The 25,000-nt window shown below is 44.9% G+C and overlaps 1 protein-coding gene across 1 annotated transcript in view; it reads left to right on the top strand.

Moving 5' to 3' along the window:
* dmxl2 (Dmx-like 2) overlaps positions 1–25,000 on the top strand; it is a 151,807-nt gene that overhangs the window by 57,291 nt on the left and 69,516 nt on the right. The window contains exons 19-27 of the mRNA XM_063188608.1: positions 3,018–3,245; positions 7,058–7,256; positions 8,400–8,651; positions 10,674–10,890; positions 13,327–13,584; positions 14,206–14,697; positions 16,374–16,626; positions 21,617–21,727; positions 23,610–23,779. Coding sequence (XP_063044678.1) covers positions 3,018–3,245; positions 7,058–7,256; positions 8,400–8,651; positions 10,674–10,890; positions 13,327–13,584; positions 14,206–14,697; positions 16,374–16,626; positions 21,617–21,727; positions 23,610–23,779 — 2,180 coding nt within the window. The remainder of the gene's footprint in view (positions 1–3,017; positions 3,246–7,057; positions 7,257–8,399; positions 8,652–10,673; positions 10,891–13,326; positions 13,585–14,205; positions 14,698–16,373; positions 16,627–21,616; positions 21,728–23,609; positions 23,780–25,000) is intronic.

Raw genomic sequence — 25,000 nt, 5'->3', positions numbered from 1 at the left:
GATTGTTAGAGTGGGTGTTTAAATGTTACAAGTTCTACCTCAATTTGATAATGTTAAAGGAATGATTATTTTTAACTTGAGACCTGGAATATTTGTCATTTTTTAACCTTTTTTTTTTAACCCATATCGGCCCCAAATATCGGGTATCGGAAATCGGGTATCGGCCAAGGGTGATGAAAAAAAAAATCGGTATCGCATCGGCCATTAAAAAACCTGTATCGGTCGACCCCTAGTGGGTATCAGCACTCACATGCCCAAGCCCACCATGGGAAACTCCAACTCCCATTGTCAGTGTGTGCACAGCACTCCACAGCACACAAGTGAACACTGCACACTGCACACAACGAAATTGCATTTATGCCTCACCCGTGCAAGGGGGCAGCCCCCAATGGCGCCCCAAGGGAGCAGTGCGACGGGACGGTACCATGCTCAGGGTACCTCAGTCATGGAGGAGGATGGGGGAAAGCACTGGTTAATTACTCCTCCGGCTGGGTCGGGAGTCGAACCGGCAACCTTTGGGCTACAAGTCTGACGCCCTATACCCCTTACCCATGACTGCCCATAAACTGTATCTCCCTCTAGACAATCAACAATATCCACCTTATTATCCATGGTTACAAGCAGCGTTGCCAGATGAGACTGATGATTTCCAGCCCATAGAATGCTCAAAAAAGCACACTAAATCCCACTGAGTTCAAACTAAATTCTATTGATTTCTATGACCATAAATCATCAGAAAAACCCACCCAAAAGAATTTTTTCCCTTTATTTTTACCTGCAGACGGCGATCCTCAGCCGTCCTTGGTGTTGTTATACAGCCTCCATTGTTAGGGACCAGCATTGCATTTTGAGAAATGGGAATTGGGTATCAAATAGATAATAATTAGTTCTCTTCTCACGTAAATGGCATGTGTGTGAGTGTGTGTGTGTGTGTGTGTGAGAGAGAGAGAGAGAGAGAGAGAGAGAGAGAGAGAGAGAGAGAGAGAGAGAGAGAGAGAGAGAGAGAGAGAGATTTCTGTGTGTGTGTGAGTGTGTGAGTGCGTTCATGAGTGTCTGTCTGAATCTGAATGTGTTGATTAGCCTGAGTTCTTAGCTGTGAGCTGGGCGGTAATGAATTCCAACAGATGTCTGAGGATGTTAATCATGTACATCAGTGGAGCCTGAAAAGCCCATCAAGGAATATGATTCAGCAATATACTGAATCGGAAACTACTTTCCTCAGAAGAAAATCTATATTTCCTGTCCTTGGCATTTGATTTTATTTCTGTGTTCACTTGGATCCTGTTATCATTGATAGAAAAATGTAGGTTGTCCTGAATAATAACAATAATAATAATAATAATAATAATAATAATAATAATAATAATAATAATAATAATAATTATATCTGACCTGACTGGATAGACTGTAATTTATTAGCCTGATTATCATCGACTCTCAAATTTCTTCGAGACTTGTTCTGACCAAGAGCACAACAAATAACATTTCCCGAACGGCATGGTTAACCCGCCTCCCTTGGTTTGCTGCTGGTTGTTTGCTTCCTGACAAAGTAGGAAGAGTTCCCGATTTTTCCTGATCTCTGAAATGATATTTGTATTGCTCCTGGCCTGACTAGAAGCAACACCGAGGGTGCGGCCTGACTACTAATCTATCACTATTTGTTTCATACCTTAGAGCAGTAGAAACTGTGCTTTATTAATACATGTATTACTATTTAACTAACTATTAACTACTATTTGTTTCATACCTTAGAGCAGTAGAAACTGTGCTTTATTAATACATGTATTACTATTTAACTAACTACCTCGTACTTTACCTTCTACGTGGCCCTTTCATGCAAATTAGATCACTGGCGATCCCATTCACTCTTTACTGAAAAGTTGTATGTAACATATTAAAGCAGTGGCTGTCAAACTTTTTGTGTGAAGTACCACCCGAGAAAATATTGAGCTCTCTGAGTACCACCTTGACAACCAACATTAGAATATCGCAGCAAAGGCCTTCCATATTCACTTTTGCTAGTGAATACAGGAGAGTAACGGCATCAACAGCTACGGTCATATTCAGTGCAAGTTTGTTTTTAAATGTCTTGCTTGCCTAGCAGGCCTATTATTCTGCATTATGTTTTCAGATTCATACAGTTCAATATTACAAAATGTGAGACCAAAGAGACATTTTCGACTGCAACAACTTGATCAGCCTTCAAATCAATGCACAAAAAATGAATTCTTCCAAGTACCACCAGAGATGTCTCAAGTACCACCAGTGGTACGCGTACCACAGTTTGAGCACCACTCTATTAAAGCATAGCCATTCCCTGGGCCGCTGTGGTGTAGTGCATTAAGCCTCCCAGACAGGGCTTGCATGCCCACGGGAACCCAGGCTCGAATCTGGCCTGGATGATTCATTTCCCAATCCCACCCCACGTCTCTCTCACACAGCTTTCCTGTCTCCATCTTGAACTGTCCTGTCTAAATCAAGTCAAGGACACTGTGCAGGAAATGGTCAAAAAAGGTACTGCAACTATGCTGATCATTGAAACTGTGTCGCCTATTGCCAAATTTGACCTTTTCATGATAGTTTACTAAGTAATAAACTAATATTTTCTAGTATGGCCCAAGTACAGTCATTTTTGCAGCTAAAAATGGCTATTTCTGGAAATTCAAAATGGCGGACCATGGAGAAGATCCCCCTTTTCATGTATGAAAAGTGCAATTTTTCCAGTCATAATGAATACTTAGAATTTCATGGTGGTGGTAAATATTCATGAAAAAGCTAACATTAGTGAATGGGTAGCATGAATTCTGGAAATAAACAACTAAAAATCTCACACAGTGAGAAAAAAAAGGCCCAAAAAAAGGCCCAAAAAGGCCCAAAATACAAACATATATTTAAAAACATTACCCTTTTGATTACAATACGATTATAACAGAGGATCTGCATGAAAAAGATACAGTGTACCTCTTGGATTCTTATTGATATCCTACTGTATGTCCTACTGTGATGCGACTCCACAGACGAGCCGGTGATGGACGCGTTCCAGAACCAGCTGATGGTTCCGCAGTCGTACGGCAACGTGGAGTCGTCCCCGGAGACGTCGCCCGGCCAGAGCCCCCTCCCCCGCTCCTCTTCCTCCGCCAACCTGCAGTCGGCCAGCAAGCTCATCCTCAGCTCCCGCCTGGTCTACAGCCAGCGCCTGGACCTGCCGCCCGGGGTGGAGATCATCAGAGCCACGCCATCCGCAGGTACACGCTGCAATCACACACACACACACACACACACACACACACACACACACACACACACACACACACACACACACACACACACACACACACACACACACACACACACACACACACACACACACACACATGAAGTGCCGCCCGAAGTGTCGAGATCATCAGAGCCACGCCATCCGCAGGTACACGCTGTAAACACACACACACACACACACACACACACTACTGACACGCACACGCACGCACGCACACACCACACACACGCAAGCACGCGCACACACACACACACACACACACACACACACACACACACACACACACACACACACACATACGACGTGCCACTCGGGGTGGAGATCATCAGGGCAGTTTCTAAAGCATGGCGGTGTGAGAGTGTGTGTGTTTGGGGGGAGGGGCGGGGGGGCCCACATGCAGAGGCAGCCAGCCAGTCTGAGTAACAGGGTGTCACTTAAAGGGGTATGCCACTAATTTGGGGCTTGATACAGTTAAAATCGTTGGGCAGGGTTTATAAAGGTGGTAAAGTGTCTTATTTTTCATGTTAAACGTTGTCTTGCTTTAAGACAAGTTAAAAGAGGGAATATGTCGCTAAGCTAGTGAAAGTCAATGTATCCATGTAGCATGCTACAATGCTACACGGATACATTGACTTTCACTAGCTTAGCGACATATTCCCTCTTTTAACTTGTCTTAAAGCAAGACAACGCTTAACATGAAAAATAAGACACTTTACCACCTTTATAAACCCCAGCCAACGATTTTAACTGTAATAAGCCCCAAAATAGTGGCATACCCCTTTAAGCACGTGCAGGGGAGAGACGCTTGGCTATAAGGTGTCTGCACAGACGTCATAGAACTAATAGAACACAGGGGTAGCGCCATCTTGAGGGTATTGAGGGTACAGGGCCAGCTGAGGGTACACTGACTTTACAGTCACAGGGCAGAGAGATAGTTTCTAAAGCAGGGGTGGGGAACTTATGTCGAGGGCCGTTTGTGGCCCTTGAGGCCGTTTTATCCGGCCCCCGATATCATTTTAATGTTATGCAGCTTCACATGAAATATGACATATTTTGTGAAGGAATCTCTGAAATTACATTTCGAATACAATGAAGTAATATTCAGGGGACCTAGAGAAGGTAGGTCTGCTTTAAAGGTGGCTGCCTTCAATATAGGCCTAAATTGCAGGGGGAAATCCTGATTTGTGTTCATAGTACGGCCCTCAGAGGACTTTTACGGGTCTTGTTACGGGCCCTTTGAATGAAAAAGCTTCCCCACCCTTCTTGTAAAGCATGGCGGTGTTTATGTGTGTGTGTGGGGGGCTCACATTCACAATCAGCCAGCCACCCAGGGTAACGGGTGTCACTAAACCACACGCAGGGCAGAGACGCTTGGCCATAGAGGAGCCATAGGGCAGAGAGATGGTTTCTAAAGCATGGCGGTGTGAGAGTGTGTGTGTGTGTGTGTGTGTGTGTGTGTGTGTGTGTGTGTGTGTGTGTGTGTGTGTGTGTGTGTGTGTGTGTGGTGGGGGTTTCTCACATGCAGAGGCAGCCAGCCAGTCGTGTGTGTGTGGTCAGAGAGCTGTAAGGTCATGTGTGGCCGGCAGCCACGGGTCACAGTGTCCAGTCGCATCACATGAAATGGAGTCTGGTGGGCAAGAGGTCAGAGGTCAGAGCAGAGCCAGCACTGGGGAGCGGAGCTCACACTGGAGACTAAGGGAGACAGGAGGGAGTCTATCTCTATGTATTGCTCTCCCTCTGTCTGTCTGTTTCTTTCTCTCTCTGTCTCTCTGTCTCTCTCTCCCTCTCTCTCTCTCTCTCTCTCTCTCTCTCTCTCTGCCCCCCGCCGTTTTTTTCTCACACTTCCTCTTCCTCTCTCTGTGTTTTTATCTCTGTATTTCTGTCTCTTGCCTGTCTGTCATTCTCTCTCTATCTCTCTCTTCTCTCTCTTCTCTCTCTCTTTCTCCCTTTCTCGCTGTTCCACTCTCTCTGTCTGCCCCTCCGGTTTTTTCTCTTGCACTCTCTCTCTCCCTCCCTTTCTCTCTGTCTTTCTGTCTCTTTCTCTCTCTCTCTCTCTCTCTCTCTCTCTCTCTCTCTCTCTCTCTCTCTCTCTCTTCCTCCCTCTCTTTCTCTCTCTCTCTCTCTCTCTCTCTCTCTCTCTCTCTCTCTCTCTCTCTCCCCCTCTAGGGCTCTGGGGTTCTTTTGATTCCATCTGGTGTTGATCTGAAGCTATTTTTCATTCCTCAGATGAGACGGCTGTGGTGGAGTTATTTTAGTCTTGTTGTCGAGTTATGTACTCTTCCAACAGCCATGTTTTATTAATAAAAAGGGGTTGAAGATGAATTTACCCAAAATTCAAAGAAACTGAAACCCCTATTCATAGGTTGGGTCTGATTTTTTTTTTTTTAAATAACAATTTTAGGCATTTTTGGCATGGGCCCTTTGTTTCCTTTGATTGAACATTGGGGACATGACCTTTCATACGAGTCTTTTGAAGAAATGTCTCGGACATGTTTCGGCTCTTTCGACTCTTTCGATTGAATTTTGAAAATCGTCATCTCTCAAAATGAGTCCTCAACGTCTTTTTCCACCTGCGCTCGTCCTCCATCTATCTTCCCAAATAAGTGGTGTAGTCTACGTAGAACGCAGGTATTCGAATGGTTCACTCAATTACGGCAGTGGTGTAGTCTACTTTTTTATGGTGGCTTCAGTATACCCACTTAAAATAGATTTGATCCATTTTTTAGAAGTGGGTAAAGTATATACAGTATACCCACTTCAAAAAATGCTCGAATATACAGTATACCCACTTCAAAAAAGTAGACTACACCGCTAACCCAAATGTGTCTGGTCTCTGTCAGTGATTGTCTGAATTCGAATGTTTCACTCAATTACGGGAAACATTGACCACACTGCTCCTTCTTCTGCCCATAGACAGTGTTGCCAGATGTGTCTGACCAAATCCCGCCCAAAAGCTGCTCAAAAACCGCCAAATTGCACTAAATTCCGCCCAAATTCAACAAATTACATTGACTTCTATGGGCCAAAAACAGCTGAAAAAAACGCCAAATGGCCAATTTTTCCCATTTTTACCCGCAGACGCTCATCCAAAGTAGCCCAATTTGCAGGCACCCACCCAACCTGGCAACACTGCCCATAGACCTGGCTTGACTTTCAAATAAACATCATTCATCTCCTTTTTCCTCTCAGGTCACCTGAGAAATTATAATTGGTCTGTGTTTTTGTATATAACCTTTAAAAGATCTGCCTCGTGCCTTTTCTGAGTCTTTATATATATGGGATAGGAAATGAGTGGGATAGAGATGGGGAGGATCGTGAAATAATCCGGGTCAGGAATCGAACCTGGGTCGCCCGCATAGCAGTCCAGTGCCCAGCCAACTAAGCCACGGCTGGGCCTTCAGAGTCTTCTCAATGTAGTGTACAGTAGGGGTGTAAATCACAGCCATCATGACGATACGATACGGTATCGATTTCTTAAATCAGGTATTCGATTTTTTTTTCGATACTTAAGAATTCCCCACGATATGATGCGATTCGGTTCGATTCGATTTGTTCCAATTACTTTTCCACTACTATTGTGTTATGGAGCTAGGGCATTGCACAGGGGACAGCGATTCGATTATTTTCGATTCTTGCCCCACGATACGATGCGATTCGATTAAATCGCCTGCCGATTCTTCTGATACATCGATACATTTCGATTTTATTTGCATCCCTAGTGTACAGTATTTTGACAGTCTGTCCCTTCTCCTTCTCCTTCTTCCTCTTCTGTTCCTAAAGGCCACCTGAGCTCGTCCTCCATCTACCCCGTGTGTCTGGCGCCGTACCTGATCGTCACCACCTGCTCCGACGGCCGCGTCCACTTCTGGCGCTGTGCGGTGGACGGCGACCCGGACGCCACGGGCCCCGAGGCGGAGGCCCTCCGCACCTACCGCTGGGAGCCCTGGACCCTGCTGAACGAGGAGGAGGACAACAACAGGTGAAGCGCAACACTGCTGCTAACACTTAACTTGACGTGACTTGACTTGACTTGAAAGCTTTAATGTCCTTTAAAAGGCAATTTGATTTACAGCACAGCAGAATGAATGGCATAAAAACATATAGGCCTACAATAAAAAACACATACAGTACAACAAATACCCTCAATAAATAGCTAAACATATAGTTACTATGTAAATAAATACGTAATAAATAAGTACAGACCACTGGTCAAATGCATCCATTAACCCAATATGAAAGTCCATAATGTCATGAATGTATCTCCCACATCTTGTTCAATTCGTTAATTGCCATAGGGATGAAGGAGTTCTTTGCTCTATTCGTTCTAATATTACTTGACGCCGGTGTCATAAGCATGTCATTACAGTGTCATAATAGTGTTATGCATGTGTCATAATCATTATGTCCATGTCATAAACATTTTATGACTGTTGGCCTTGAGTGACATTCGGTTATGGCAAAGACAACCTTTGTCTTTGCCATAACCGAATGTCACTTGAGGCCACGTGTCATAAAATGTTTATAATCATAAAACATAATGATTATGACTTCTCTATGACTGTATCGTGACACTATTATGACACTGTAATGACATACATATGACACCGGCGTCAAGTAAAGTGTTACCAAACTTCTTTTGGCCAGTCGAGTTTCTCAGTTATTGGAACTCAAATGTGGAACAATTTACCAACTGTAATAAAAGCACAAACTCAGTTTAAAGCATTTACCACAACTGAAACAATGGCTGAAGGAAAACCAAAACACAATAGATAACACATACATGCACACACAGCATATACAGGTCACACGTATCATATTGTTTTTTTCTTCCTGCACAAGGTTTTAATGCTATAGGAAGTATGTTTTAAGATAGCATATAATTGTAATTTAATATTTGTACACTCTATATTTTGTATAACTGTATATTCTAGGTGATCTGTATATTTTATTAGAATAGTAGCCTGATCAGGAACTGAGGTTGCAAATTAGCTATCCAGCTAAAAACCTTTTATGTATTCACATCTGCAATCTGTATCATGGCCTTGCCTGGTCATGTTTGTAATTATGTGCACTGCATTGTCCCTGCTAAATAAACGAAACATTTATTTATTTATTTTAACAGCGCCGTGAGCGTGTCGGGACGCCCGGTGGCCGTCAGCTGCTCCTACACGGGCCGGCTGGCCGTGTCCTTCAAGCAGCCGAGTGTGGCGCCGGGCGCCAGGGACTTCTCCATGCACGTGTCCATCTACGAGTGCGAGTCGACGGGCGGCTCGGAGTGGGTGCTGGAGCAGACCATCCACCTGGAGGACGTGGTGAGGCCCGCCGAGGCCCTGGACCCACGCGTCAGCGTTGACAGCAACCTCTTCATTTACAGGTGGGTTTAAGCTGTAGAGTGTAGTGGAAAGTGTGCACATCCAGCGAAAAAGCATCAGCAGGTGCCAAATCAAGAAATTGTCACATGTAGGAGCAGGAAAGGATCTGCACACTGCTTGCAAAAGACTTAATTTAGTAGGAGCAACATTTCGATCATAGATCTTCTTCAGGCATTCTTCAGATGATAAATGAAGTCTTTTGCAATCAGTGTGCAGATCCTTTCCCACTCCTACAGGATTAAAGCTCTAGCAATAGCAGCAGTAAAAGCCCAACCGGGAAGTTCCATCTCCCATTGTCATTGTGTCACAGCACTCCACAGCACACAAGTGAACACTTCACACTGCACACAACAAAATTGCATTTATGCCTCACCCGTGCAAGGAGGCAGCCCCCAATGGCACCCCAGGGGAGTAGTGCGGTGGGACGGTACCATGCTCAGGGTACCTCAGTCATGGAGGAGGATGGGGGAGAGCATTGGTTAATTACTCCCACCACCAACCTGGTGTGTCGGGAGCCAAACCAGCAACCTTTGGGCTACAAGTCTGACGCCCTGTCCGCTTACCCATGACTGCCCAGTAGCCATGGGTAAGACAGTATTAGAGTCGAGTAAGTTTATTGAAAATTAAAGGGACACTGTGCAGGAAATGGTCAAAAAAGGTACTGCAACTGCGCTGCTCATCGAAACTGGGTTGCCTATTGCCAAATTTGATCTTTACATGAAAGTTTACTAAGTAATAAACTAATATTTTCTAGTTTGGGCCAAGTACAGTCATTTTTGCAGCTAAAAATGGCTATTTCTGGAAATTCAAAATGGCGGACCAAGGAGAAGATCCCCCTTTTCATGTCTGAAAAGTTCAATTTTTCCAGTCATAATGAATGCTTATAATTTGATGGTGGTGGTAAATATTCATGAAAAATGTAACATTAGTGAATAGGCAGCATGAATTCTGGAAATAAAAAACTAAAAATTTCACACAGTGTCCCTTTAAGGATATTACCAGCATAGACAGCAATCTCTTCATAGACAGGTTGGATTGAAACGGTATCTGTAGAGATACAGTAGTAGTGTAGACCTCAACGTCATCATTTACAGTTAGTTCAAAGTAGAGCTCGTTCTGCTAGTAGTTTTCATTGGTAGTTTTAAATCTACGTAGACTGATCTAAGGTTCTTTTAATGATTTTAACATTGTCCTTTTATTTTTTCTACTTTTTAAAATATGTTTGGAATGTCAGCTGGTCATATTGCTTTCCTGTTATCCTTTTATATTACTTTTATCCTTTTATTCTGATTCCCTCTCATTGTGAATCACGTTGGACATGGTATGAAACGTGCGATACAAACAAACATGTCCGGCCCTGCCCTGCCGCGGCCTAATGGTAGGGCACTGGGTTACTACGCTGGCGACCCGGGTTCGATTCTGGCCCGGGTCATTTGCTAATCCTTTCCCGCCTCTCTCTACCCACTAATTTCCTGTCTCGCCTACACTGTACTGTCAGAAATAAAGGCTGTGTCTCAAATGCCGCACTTGTGCACTTCGGACACTGTTTTACAGTGCCTAGGGCGCTCACGCTGAAAATTGCAGTTGAGCCAGTGCACTGAAAGTGCCAGGATGATCCCCTAACAATGGCGGAAAAATGCAGTGCTTGAATGATGGACACTGCATGCACTAAACGGCGGCCATGTTGACAATAACACGGACGAAATGTGGCATTCAGTTCAGTAGAAGAGTTTGGTCAACTGTCTCCTAATTCTGTAAGTAATGTTGATGGGACACCAACCTTTTCATGCCAACCAAAGTATTGTATGTGTGATTGTTGCCACGAGACGCTGTGCAATGTAAACAGTAGCCAACCAATATTACTAAAGACCTCAGTGCACTGTGTGCATTGTGCACTGACTGTCAGTGCACTGACAAAAGTGCGTCATTTGAGACATAGCCAAAGTCACAAAAAGCCCTAAAAATATATATATATATAACAAACAAACATACCCTTTATGTCCTTGTCTGGCTTTGCATTGCAGCAAGTCGGACCTGTTCCTGCACAAGGACAGCCCCAACATCAAGCACTTTGTGCACCTGGACTGGCTGTCCAAGGAGGACGGCTCGCACATCCTGACGGTGGGCGTGGGCTCCAGCATCCTCATGTACGGCCGCATCTCCGGCATGGTCAACGAGCAGCCCAGCGGCAAGGAAGGGGTGGCCGTCATCGCACTGCCCCTAGGGGGCAGCATCAAGCAGGTGGGGCTATATTACATTACATTACATTACATTGCATTACATTACATTGCATTTGGCAGACGCTTTTAACCAAAGCGACTTTCAAAAGAGGACATATTCAAGCCAACATCACAAGCAAATACAAAGTGCACAGGAGATATACAGAACAACAAGTGCAGTTGCAGATATATCACAACAATATTCCAGGGGAGTATTCAGAGCACATTGCTCAGTTATAAACCAGGTACAGTGTAAAGTTAACCTTGAGGTTGCGGTAAATCGTCTAATACAGGGGTGTCAAACTCAAATTGACCGAGGGCCAAAATCAAAATATGGAAGTCGAGGGCCGAACTCAAGATTTATTTGTAATAAATGGACTAAAATCCTGCAAGCATGCACTTACTCATAGTTTAATTTCACACACACTGGCACATATTGTATTGCATAGGAGTGTGAGCTGTGTCATTGGCCTGGGCCCGCTCATACTTCTGAGAAACACCAAATTTCATGTTCAAGTCTTGGCACATTGTACATTAATGATGTATGAGGGGGCCAACTGTAATACACATTTGAGATGATCTTGCGGGCCAAATAAAGTGACTCCGCGGGCCAGATTTGGCCCCCGGGCCTGAGTTTGACACCCCTGATCTAATAGAAGAGCCTGGTGTCATCTTTTTCTTTTTCTAAATGATACATGTAGGCTATCTATTAGCAGGTGTACCACTAGGGCTGCACGATATTAGAAAAATATGCGATACACGATAACATGACTGTATACTGCGATATCGATATTACTCGCGATATCTAATATATACATATATTTCCCCCTCTCTACTTGCCATTCTACACTTTATGTAAGGGTTAACGTTCGGCGAGAAGGTCGCTACCGTGGAATAGCAGCACGACAGAGAGAATCTTTAGACCCCGACGCGGAGCGGAGGGGTCTTGTTCTCTCTGAAGTGCTGCTATTCCACAAAGCGACCGACTCGCCGAACGTTAACCCGCTTATTATATGGATATACTTAAATGATTCACACATGGCGGGGACATTTATTTAATGTTAAGTGTATTATAATTTTTCATGTCAAAAGATTGTTGCTGCGCAAAACAAAACAGTGCCGTTGTGGAACACCGCTAGGCAACAGGTAGCCTAGACAACAGGTGTTGTCTATCACAGCCGCTGATTAGAGTCTTGTTGAAAAGTCGCTTTAGCAGTGAAAAGTCTTGTTGCCATTGACAGCGGTCTGATATAGACCAACCCGTCCGTTATCTCAAATATCAGATGTGCGAACGTTGGGGAGCCCCATTGAAATGAATGGAGCATTCGACCGATGACGTCACACCATATAATAACATGTATAAAACAACTGAGAGCAATGTTTTATTGCCAACATTATTTTTTATTAGGAAAAAACATGGCTAATATACAGCATCAACATTTTTAATGCATTTTTTAACCTTCTCACCAAATTTCCTGTTAAAAAATCTTTGCGATATGTGCACAACCTTTGCGATATGTGTATCGCAAGCCGTGATATCGCGATATCGATACATTTTCGATATATCGTGCAGCCCTATTTACCACTTCCTGCAGGTTAACTTGGCCAGGTATATCGCTTAGCCATGCTCTTGAATACCATCCGGATAGGCTATACTACATATGGTTTTCTTGAATACCATCCGGATAGGCTATACTACATATGGTTTTCTTGAATACCATCCGGATAGGCTATGCTACATATGGTTTTCTTGAATACCATCCAGATAGGCTACATATGGTTTTCTTGAATACCATCCGGATAGGCTATGCTACATATGGTTTTCTTGAATACCATCCGGATAGGCTATACTACATATGGTTTTCTTGAATACTATCCGGAATGGGCTATACTACATATGGTTTTCTTGTTTTCAAACATTCCTATTTGCACGTGCAATTGAGGATCCCTCTGCAAACTCACACTCGTTGTTTGGATTGGAAACTGCTGTCTTTCAAAATATGCGCCCACGTGATTGGTTGCTTAGCAGCACCTTGCTCCTCCTCACAGTACAAACGTAATATATACTGTATATTATAATGTAATAATTAAATGATACATTAATTAACCATATAGCACATTCATGAATTATATTATTATACATTTTACAATATTTACACATTTATCAATATTATCAAGTCAAGTCAAGTCAAGTCAAGTTTATTGTCAATTTCTTTACATGCACTGGTCATACAAAGAATTTGAAATTGCGTTTCTTGCTCTCCCATGCAGACATAGACTAATTCTAGGTAAGGACATAGACGGTATAGACATAGACAGTACTCATACATGGACATAGACAGTATGGACGTAGACATTGCTCATACAGACATTTAAAGTGCAAGACTGGACAACAGAAGACTTGTAGAGAACATACTTATAATATTAAAACAATATATTTTTTTCTCCTCCTGCCCAGGGCGTGCGTTCTCGCTGGGTGCTGCTGCGCTCGGTGGACCTGGTCTCCTCGGTGGACGGCACCCCCTCGCTGCCCGTCTCGCTGTCCTGGGTGCGGGACGGCATCCTGGTGGTTGGCATGGACTGCGAGATGCACGTGTACGCCCAGTGGCGGCAGGACAAGAAGCCCGGCGACGCGGACGGCGGCAGCGTCTGCTCCACGGAGGACCTGGCCTCAGTGGCCGGCAGTCGCGCCATCGAGGGACGCGCACGCTCCAAGGTGTGTGGTTAGTTTACACTAATTAAAATGGCAAAAGCCACCACAAACCACCATGAGGAGGGACTACATTACTGGACCTCGGGTTGAGCCACTTGGGGAAGCATGGATGCAGGGCTTGACTGGACATCTGGCATAGAGAGCTTTTTAAAATATATATATATATATTTCGGAAAATAGGGGCCCACGAGGGTACGGGGCCTCACCGGTGAGTCAGTTCTGCGCCGCTAATTATGAGGGGTCCAAAAGTGCCCGGGCCCTATTTCTCCCCAGTCCAGCCCTGGATGGATGGATGTGAGCAAGCAGGAAGCTTGCCTGGGCCCAGAATGAAGTCCTTATTACATTGTATGTATTGGGTGGCAGGGGGGGCTTTCAAATGACTTTGTCCTGGGCCCAACCAAACCTGTCAGCGGTATAGAGCAAGGGTATAGAGTATGTACAGTTTGTATGTTTCTTTTTGTAGTCTACATGTATTTACCAACACATATACATTTCTTGCTTTGTTTCTATGGCCCTCATGTCTTGTCCAATGCGTTGATATATAGTGCTGCATATATATATATATATATTAATTCACAAATGAAAGGCTCCTCTGATCTTATATCATCTTATATCATCTGTCAGAGCGTGTTCGAAGGGAGCGCCGGGATAGACGACATGTTCCGCGCCCCGGCGGTGCTCCAGGACGGCGGCCTGTTCGAGGCGGCCCACTCGCTCTCCCCGACGCTGCCCCAGTACCACCCCACGCAGCTGCTGGAGCTCATGGACCTGGGCAAGGTGCGGCGGGCCAAGGCCATCCTGTCCCACCTGGTCAAGTGCATCGCGGGGGAGGTGGCGGTGGTGCGGGACGTGGAAGGCGGGGAGGTCGGCGGGCGGAGGCACCTGTCGCGCACCATCAGCGTGAGCGGCAGCACGGCCAAGGACACCATCGTGGCGGGCCGGGAGGGAGCGCGCGACTACACCGAGATCAACTCCATCCCGCCGCTGCCGCTCTACGCGCTGCTCTCGGCCGACCAGGACACGTCCTACAAGGCGGGCGAGGAGGCCAACAAGGGGGGCAAGGGCGCCGAGGAGGTGCAGAAGTCCGGAGAGGACCAGTACGCAGACCTCTTCCAGGTTGGTGGCTATCTTCAGTCATGTGTTGTGGAAATGTACTGCACATACAGTATGTCTCCATGTGTGTTATGATGTTTAATGGAAATGTGTGTTGGTGTGTAAGCCGTGGAAAACAATAGAGAAAGACGTTGTTTATTTATTTTTCACCTAACCTGAATGCGGCCATTAGTCTATGCTTCACAACAATGCCACAAAACTCAATAATGGATGGGTTAAGAGATTGTTTTGTCCATATCAAATTTGCAGATGCTTGTTTCGTTATGACTGTGTTGCACTCTATTAACTGTCAACGCGATGCGGACGACAGTGCAAGGGGAAAAACACATGTCAATCGCGGCTCGTTACTCTGCTTTTATTTGTGTTTGGTTTTACAGTCTCATCAGGTAAGCTTTGGTCGTTCTCTCTGGTCAGCCGACAACACCACTAGAAATAAAGAAATGAAGGGTGATTTGACGAGGATTTAACAACCTGTAGGCTAAGTTTTGGATTCTGTCATCAGCCAATCAATGGTCATCTGTGTGTGCGCGAATAAGCGGTGCCTTTGACAAGCGGTGCCTTTGACGATATGTCTCGCAACGATGCAACAACACAGAATAATGGTTATGGCAAGAGATTGTCTTGTTCATATAAAATCACTAGGAGTTTTACCCTTGGTACGAAATGAATATCAATCGGACTTATGATGTCAACGTGGTTCTGATAGGCAGCGCATCGGTTTCAAGTGCAATGCGTCAATCTGCCTTTGGTCACGTTCGGTTTCTACAGTCCAACGGAAAACTTTGGATGCATAAAATGAACGGCGATTTGGCGAGACGGCTGCTGGTTAGATATTGCTGTCAACTAAGCATTTTGCAAAATCTGTGCATTGCACAATAGATTGCCTATCTCTACTGGTTGCTCTGAGTGTAGGCTATGTTGCGTCGCACTTTAAATAGGCGGGCCAAGGCGGCTGTAGCCTGTAGGTGCCTATTGGCGCTTGACAGGTGAAGTGAGTAAAGAAAGTAAAAGGATGAGTAGCCATCTGTGGTCTTATATCATGGAAATTCCATGAAGATTATATTGTGAAATTTGTTCTTTGTAAAAAGCCTCAGATTTTCCAACAAATTAAAAACTGCATTTTGAGAAAAGTTTCCAATGTGAAACAAAATTAAGTCTTCAAAAAACTTTTTTCCCCAAAACATGAGCCTAAAAATGGGGGGTCGTCTTATAATCAGGATCGTCTTATATTCGGGCTAATACGGTAGTATTTATTTATTAGTGTGTATATGTGTGTTTGTACGAGTGCTACCACTGAAAAACAATCAGCCTACTGGCGCAAGTTCTACAGTAGGCCCAGCACTACTTACTTGCTGACTTACTAACTTATTTACTCACTTACTTACTTGCTGACTTACTAACTTATTTACTCACTTACTTACTTGCTGACTTACTAACTTATTTACTCACTTACTTACTTGCTCTACATTTGTTAGGCATGTATTCGCAAATGTCTTGTTCATGCACAAATAAGGGATGTATTATCAATTTAACCTTAGTAAGGACCTAGTAGGCCTTAGTGTTTGCTTGATTCTTGCCTTACAAGTTATGTATGCAGGCATTAACATTGTATATATTAGTGCTAATAGATGTAAAATAAAGTGTTACCATTTACCCTCTTACTTACTTGCTCTACTCAGGTGCCCGCCGTCACCACCGACGACTTTGTCAGCTTCGCCACGGAGAAGCCCGAGCGCAAGTCGCGGGTCATCAACCTGTCCCAGTACGGGCCCACCTACTTTGGGCAGGAGCACGCGCAGGTGCTGTCCAGCCACCTGATGCACTCCAGCCTGCCGGGCCTGACCCGCCTGGAGCAGATGTTCCTGGTGGCGCTGGCCGACACCGTGGCAACCACCAGCTCCGAGATGGGCACCTCCGACCCACAGTACACCGGTGAGTGCAGAGAATGTGTTAATAGACAGTATATGATTTGAAGAAGTGAAAGCCCATTGGGAAACTCCAACTCCCATTGTCATTGTGACACAGCACTCCACAGCACACAAGTGAACACTGCACACTGCACACAACGAAATTGCATTTATGCCTCACCCATGCAAGGGGGCAGCCCTCAGTGGCGCCCCATGGGGAGCAGTGCGGTGGGACGGTACCATGCTCAGGGTACCTCAGTCATGGAGGAGGATGGGGGAGAGCACTGGTTGATTACTCCCCCCACCAACCTGGCGGGTCGGGAGTCGAACCGGCAACCTCTGGGATGCAAGTCTGACGCCTGCAGCACCTAACCGCGCCTAACCGCTCACCCATGACTGTGTATCATTTCACTGCACTGTGTACGGTATGCTCGAGGGACACCCTCTAAGTGGCACCTTGAATGCACAATATGCTGATGAGTGGCGAGTTTCTCACATTAAACTGAGCTTTTAATAATGGTAATGTATAACATTGTAAAGTGCTATACACTAGTGAGTATTGGGACCCGACCCACGGTGCACTGGTGAGTGGAGACAATAAATGAATATGATCCGTTGACATGATCGTGTTAAGCAAGATTTAGCCCTGGCCAATATGGTGGCCATCACCAGTACCGAGATGGGAATCTCTGACACACTGTCCACCGGTGAGAGGAGAAAACCGTTGACATAATTGTTTAAAGGTACACTGTGTATGTTGGTGGCCTGAGTATAGATATTGCAACTGTGTTGCTCATCGAAACTGTGTTGCTTATTGCAAAATTTCTGTTCATGAATATTTACTAAATAAATTAAGACTGAGACATTCAGAGGAGAATACTGGGATGGGTCGAGAAATGGGTCTAAAATACGTTTAAAAAAAAGACAGCCAGGAAAAATGTAGGTGCTGTCCGCTATGGCTTAATTCAGGGTTTCCCAAACTGGGGTGCGTGCACCCCTGGGGGTGCGCGGCCTGGCATAAGGGGGTGCGTGAGCTGAATAGAGCAATGGTGGATATGTGAGTTTTTATCCAGCATTGATGAACATTAAGTCATTTTTAATTGTATTTAGACTTGTATGATGGAAGGGTCCATCTAAAGTGTAGTTTAACTCCTAGACTACTGGAAAAGAAGATTCCCCAAACTGAATATGGATAATGCGCAGTGAATACATGCTTGCGTGGCCATCAGCAAACCAAAATATTCGCTCAGGGGGTGCGCGAACCACATTGAAATGTACAAGGGGTGCGCAGGGAAAAAAGTTTGGGAACCGCAAACTTAATTCAAGGAAGAGGAAAGCCTTGACAGGTTGACAGTCGGTACGATGGTGAGTCACAGGTCCCATCATTTCTTACATGAACTTGGGTGGGTTCAAGCATCAAGCATACATCCAAGCATGCAGAAAGCAAGCCAAACCTACACCTACTGTACTGTACTGGAAAATCAACAAGCACTGCTCATGAGAGTGTGAACAACATGTATCAAAGGAATTCCAGAATTTTGTTCTATTTTTTGTTAGAGGAATGAGGCTATTTACAGCTTTACAAATTGAAGTGGACTCACATGAGTTTGTCAGTAATAAACTAGGAACATCACCACTGCTGTCATGGGGGAACACACAATTACCAGTACCAGCAGTGCATTCAACACTTTACCCACAGCTTGTGGGTGAAAAAGACTTACCGGTAGTTCAACTTTTTTTTTAGCTATGGCTTATTATTGCATTTGATATGTTGGGGATGCCCTTGTGGCTATATCACATGTGGCTATATTACTATATTACTTATGAATAATCATTTCAATACATTAGCGGGATGTTGATGGCAGCATGAAAAACAAAAAAACCTCCACAGACGAGCTACTTGTGCCACTAATAAAAACAATAACAATGCCCCAAATGCACGTTGTCTGCTGGGGTGATTAAAATAGTTATCGATGAAGCCGTATCAGGGCGGCATCCCTGATTTGAATTGTTTACCATTTAATGTTTGTCCTTTTCCGTGTGCCACATATGATTTATTTAGTCTTGAAATTCAAAATAATCAAACCTTAACACAATGTTCCAGACTGTTAAGTAAGCATTGATGAAGTTCAGGGACATCAAATGGATTTGATTAGGGTATAGTGGCTGTGTGCAGTCGCCATACACCACACCATGCACTTAAAGGCGTAGTCCCATAATGCACGGCGTACCTCCAGTGGCACGATGTAATAGCCACTGAAAGGTTCATTACCGTAGTACTATTCTACTATAACATAACAGAGGGCACTATAACTCGGCCATTGCCAGCAAATTTATAACGCCAGGTATTAATGTGATATACTAAAAGATATTGGAATTGTGAGTCGATCTAGTCACCCGTCAGCAGAAAATGCTCGAGTCAAGAGTAGCTCGCTGTACCCAATATAAGTTTCATCATTTTGTCCCCTACCACATTGTACTATATGTGATGTACAATGATTTTCACCCTCTAAAACCAGGACAAACATCCCTGCTTGATGCTTTGCTTGCCTGCTTACTCGTGCTGCGTCTCCTTCATCCACACCCCACCCGCTCAGACTCAGAGCTCGCAATCTCACGAAACAAATCTCCCGAGTCCTCATTACAGCATTCATTAGACCTGATGTCTTCATATGTCAGCTGTCTCGGGCTGTCTCCCTCCCTGGCAATTACTTCGCATTGTTTACGCCATTGATGTGTTGTTTGTGTGTTTGTGTGTTCCTTCCTAGATGCAATTGAAACCGGTGACTAGCCCATAATAATACGGTTGATGTAGCAATTCAAGTGTACGTGTGTTTCAGCTCAAGTAGCTTGCCTTGCGTTGCCACTGGTGGTGCAGTACAATACATCTCACACTGCCCCGGACTGGTCACAAGGCAACAGCTTCACGGTTAAGAGTTCAAGACACTTAATCATAATAAATGTCTGTGGAAATGACATTACTGGCCTCTTTGTTGCCCTAAAAGATGATTGAATTAACTATAAAATTAAACACAATACAAAGTTCATCTAATGTGGCTGCGAGCGAGGCCTCCCTCCGTGGGAGATTTTTTTTCCCCAGAGCCGAGTCGCTAGCGTACCCTTCTCATGGCATTAACCTCATCAGTGGGTACACTGTATGTAATCAGGCTAATGGAAGCCCACATCATACAGCTAATGGAAGCCATAACTCTAGTCTGAACTGTAGTGGTCTTGGTTCGGCACCGAACAGTTTTGAGATTGCCTGTCAATGAATGAATGAATGAATGAATGAATGAATGAATGAATGAATGAATGAATTATTATTACAGCCTCTTACTCCAGCTGGGGTCGCCGGCGACCCTATTCACTTGCTGAAAACTACATCATAACAACATTGCTATGACATTACAGAGAGCCATAGTGCTGCGCTAAGGGGTTAATGACCACACATCAGGTCAGCAGAAACCTTATATCTACACTTTTCTTTATTTTGTGCTTTATACTTATAAAACTTATAAAACACTATTTTCTAAATCAATAAACGTAAATCTAAATCAATAGTCTTGGTTATTAAATAATTTATCATGCATACTCATGAAGACAGTAGTATTGATTTATATTTTATAATAAATGAAGAACTAATATGAATAACTAATATGAACAAAATACTGGAAATGCAAGGTTTCTGCTGTATATATAATATACGTATATATAATATACGTCACCGATGTCATTAATACATGTAGAGACACGAATTGGTGAGTAAGAATTAGCTACCGTATCGTAAAGTACGCTGACGTTGCTCCACCTTCATGGTTACTTCAGCCCTGTGTTATTCAGTGGGGAGCTCTGCACTGCTCACTGGGGGTTTTGCCCGTGCAGTCTGTCTATGGAAAGGCAGCATGGCAGGAGGATTTGTGTGTGTGTGTGTGTGTGTGTGTGTGTGTGTGTGTGTGTGTGTGTGTGTGTGTATGCGAGTGTGCGAGTGTGTGTATGTGTAAGTGAGTGTGTGTGCGTGTGTGTCCGTGTACGTGTGTCTGTATGAACTATCTGTGTGTATGTGTGAGTGAGTGTGTGTGTGTGTGTGTGTGTGTGTGTGTGTGTGTGTGTGTGTGTGTGTGTGTGTGTGTGTGTGTGTGCGTGCGCGCGTGTGCACGTGTGTGTGTGTGTGTGTGTGTGTGTGTGTGCGCGCGTGCACGTATGTGTGAGTGTGTGTGTGTGTGTGTGTGTGTGTGTGTGTAACTGGGGGCACCCGGGCAGCTGTGGTGGCTGTCCAGTGCTGTGCTGCTGTGATGTGCTTGTGCAGCGGTGGAGGAGAGGTTAAGGCCATACGGGGCCGCTGGGCCTCTGTGTGTGTGTGTGTGTGTGTGTGTGTGTGTGTGTGTGTGTGTGTGTGTGTGTGTGTGTGTGTGTGTGTGTGTGTGTGTGTGTGTGTGTGTGTGTGCGTGTGTGTATGTGTGTGTGTGTGTGTGTGCGCACGTGTGTGTGTGTGTGTGTGTGTGTGTGTGTGTGTGTGTGTGTGTGTGTGTGTGTGTGTGTGTGTGTGTGTGTGTGTGTGTGTGTGTGTGTGTGTGTGTGTGTGTGATGAGACTGCAGACAGAGGAAACATCCCAGGGGCACAACTCCTCACCGCGTGTTAACCACAGCTGCTGCAGAATAGAACAGAACACAACGGAACGGAACACTCAGTACTGCTAGCCTCTGATTGGCTACAGAAACTAGTGATGTCACAATTAGCAGGCATTGCGCCCAGGGTTACTGGCAAAATTCAATCTTTTGCAGGTTGACGAAAATTCATGGAAACAGTTTGTGCAAATTTGTTTAAACGAGTGCTTTGTGATGGAATAATCTGACATCTCCCCTTATGACTGCGTATGTGTGTGTGTGTGTGTGTGTGTGTGTGCGTGCGTGCGTGCGTGCGTGCGTGCGTGCGTGCGTGCGTGCGTGCGTGCGTGCGTGCGTGCGTGTGTGTGTGCGTGCGTGCGTGCGTACGTGTGTGTGTGCGTGTACATCAGGTGGTGAGGCCCTGGATGAGTGTGGTCTCCGGTACCTGCTGGCCATGAGACTTCATACCTGCCTGCTGACCTCTCTGCCGCCTCTCTACCGTATCCAGCTGCAGCACCAAGGTACAGCACCGCACAGCACAGTACAGCGCTCCTCCAGCGTCCTCCTTCCACCAGTGAAATCAGAGATTCTTTAAGTATATAGAGATATGCCAATGTAATAGTTTGCTATGGGCACCTAACATGACCAGGTTCCGGTCTGCCTAAAGGGGCGTGTCATAATACTCCTAGCATTGAATAGAACAGTCCTTAGGTCTGCCTAGGTCTGCCTAAAGGGGGATCCCCCCCCCCCCCTTGCAATAATAGAACCCGTAAACAATGGGCCAATGGAACCTCTCTCTCTCTACTCTCTCAGGTGAAATGCTTACTGTTCCTCCTCCAGCCCAATAGAATGCTGACAGCCCTCCTGTAGCCTCATTCCGCCAGTGGAATGCTTTACTGTTCCGCTGATGGAATGCGTACTGTTCCACTAGTAGAATGCTTACTGTTCATTGAAAATTCTTACCGGTAATTACCATAATATTGTACTACACCAAGAGAACCCAACAAATCTATCACACATATCACTTTGGCTATATTGTTATTCTGGTAACAACAAACCTATTAAAGGGCCTTCACTCTATCGCACACAGTGGTGGTACCAAAGTAAAGCACCATGTATACCTCCCCTAGTGGTGGTGCCAAGGTAAAGCACCATGTATACCTCCCCTAACAGGTCTTATTTACTACTGCCAAACAGATTTACTGTAGTATTTCCTATGTCCTGCAGCAGTTACAGTACACAAAAAAACGTAGAAAGTAGGAAATTAAATGTATACTTCATTGCATCAGCATGACCTTCATCAGATTACAGTCAGTGGTGTAGTGTACTTTTTTGTGGTGGGTACACTAGATCAGAGGTTCTCAACTGGAACAGTCTTGGGACCCACCATTTTCCACTCTCATTCAGTAGCGACCCAATTTTTTTAGCGTTCAAGTCAATTCAATGCAATTCTCAAAATGTAACCAAGACTCGAATGACTGGTTGCACGCTATCTATCTCGCATAAACATTCAGATTGTATCTATGACAAAAGATGACACGGAGTTCACTAGCCTATAGAAATGGAAGTTGTAAATTGTTGCAGGAAAAGTTTTTTTTTTTTTTTAGAATTATGGGGTTTTTTTGCACCAAGGCTCCGCAACCCACTCATGACCCCTCTGCGACCCACTTTTGGGTCGCGACTCACCAGTTGAGAAACACTGCACTATATACTGTATTTGAGCATTGATGTGGGTATACTGTATATATTCATGCTATTCTAAATAATGGATCGATCCATTTTAGGTGGGTATTCTGAAATCCCTGAAATGTCCAGGTGGGCATACTGCATACACCTGTGTTCTATATACAGTAGACTTCACCACTGGTTACAGTATTTTGTGCTAAAATGTGCAGTTTTTTGTGTGTCACACTAAGACACCGTTTGCTCCTACAAAAGACAAAGGACACATTGTTTACACTCTCACAATAGTTCTCCAAAGACCAGGAAAAAAACAATAACAAAGCAACAGGAGCGGTGAATTTGGCAGCAAAAGTGTAACCTGCCTGTCACACATTGTTTGTACATACAAAAGACCTCTCACTGAAAGATCTCCCATGAACTTGCAAGAGGGAAAAAGTAGAAGGCGTGAATTTGGCATCCAAAGTGTAACCTGTCCACCTGTGTGTGTGCATGTGTGGGCGTGCACATGCGCATGTGTGGATGCATCCGTGTGTGTGTGTGTGTGTGTGTGTGTGTGTGTGTGTGTGTGTGTGTGTGTGTGTGTGTGTGTGTGTGTGTGTGTGTGTACTTGCACACGTCCATGTGCGTGTGTACGTCCGTATGTGCGTGCCGTGCGTACATGCACGTGTTTATGTGTGTGTGCATGTTTATGTGTGCGTGTGTGTGTGTGTGTCTCCCCAGGCGTGTCCACCTGTCACTTTGCGTGGGCGTTCCACTCGGAGGCGGAGGAGGAGATGCTGAACATGATCCCCGCCATGCAGCGCGGCGACCCCCAGTGGTCGGAGCTGCGGGCCGTGGGCGTGGGCTGGTGGATACGCAACATCAACACCCTGCGCAGGATGGTCGAGAAGGTGAGACAGACAGACTGACTGACTCACTGCAGAACACAGAGGAAAAACATGCAACTGAAATAAATGATAGAAGTCCGCAACACTGTTAATGCTCCCAGTGATTTATTTGCACAACGTTTCGGACCTTCGTCCTTTTTCAAGTCCGAAACGTTGTGCAAATAAATCACTGGGAGCATTAACAGTGTTGCGGACTTCTATCATTTATTTCAGTTACTTTATTTTGTCCAGCACCTGTACCACTGATGTGCGCGCATTCTCTACCTTCAAAAACATGCAACTCCCATATGCTGAGTTAAGCAACAAAAAAGAGTTGCGCTCTTTTTACACAAGTCTTTTTTGTAGCGCGGTAGTCAAGTCAAGCATAGACTGATGGCAGGAGGGACTGGCATGAGTAAAATGACGCGAGAGGACAGCACTCTTCAGATTTTTCTTTTGTTTATTCGAATGTTTCGGGCAGAGCCCTTCCTGAGCGTGTAATGACCATGGACTCACACACATAGTGACAAACTCAGATCACCAATTTCTTTTTTTACCAAAAGTAGCTGTAACCTCCTGGTTAAGGCTCCTCTTAGTGAAAAATATTATCTGGAAAAACTCTGTTTGAGTTTGTCACTCTGTGTGCGAGTCCCACCTGCAATCAGTCCATAATGCTCCCATAGAAAATCGTTCGAAAAGCTGTCATGATGTCTCACACCAGGAACACATGGAGGCGACATTTTACATTAAGCATTTACAGTCCATGCAGACATTGGACATTATCATTATCAATGCACTACAGATATTTTGCAACTGCCATTATTATATCCCCGAAACGCGGAGCGTCGGGGATGTAATGGTTTTGCGTGCACCGCCGCCGCCGCCGCGTCCGCCGCCGCGTCCGCCGCCGCGTCCGCCGCCGCCGCCGCGTAAGGTCTTTCGTGTTAACGCGATAACTTTTGAACGGATGTTTGGATTTGTCCCAGATTTGGTGTGTGAATGCTCTAGGGCAGGTTCATGAACTGATTCGAGTTTGGAGGTCAACACTTTCAAGATGGCTGAATTCAAGATGGCCGAATTTTTGTTTGGTCCATAACTTCTGACTGGGTGGATGGATTTGTCCCAGATTTGGTGTGTGAATGCTCTAGGGTAGGTTCATGAACTGATTCGAGTTTGGAGGTCAACACTTTCAAGATGGCTGAATTCAAGATGGCCGAATTTTTGTTTGGTCCATAACTTCTGACC

Source organism: Engraulis encrasicolus, chromosome 22 (genome assembly GCF_034702125.1).
Source record: "Engraulis encrasicolus isolate BLACKSEA-1 chromosome 22, IST_EnEncr_1.0, whole genome shotgun sequence".
Lineage (NCBI taxonomy): Eukaryota > Metazoa > Chordata > Actinopteri > Clupeiformes > Engraulidae > Engraulis > Engraulis encrasicolus.
The sequence above is the reverse complement of the archived record's forward strand: the minus strand, read 5'-3'. Positions and strand labels throughout refer to the sequence as shown.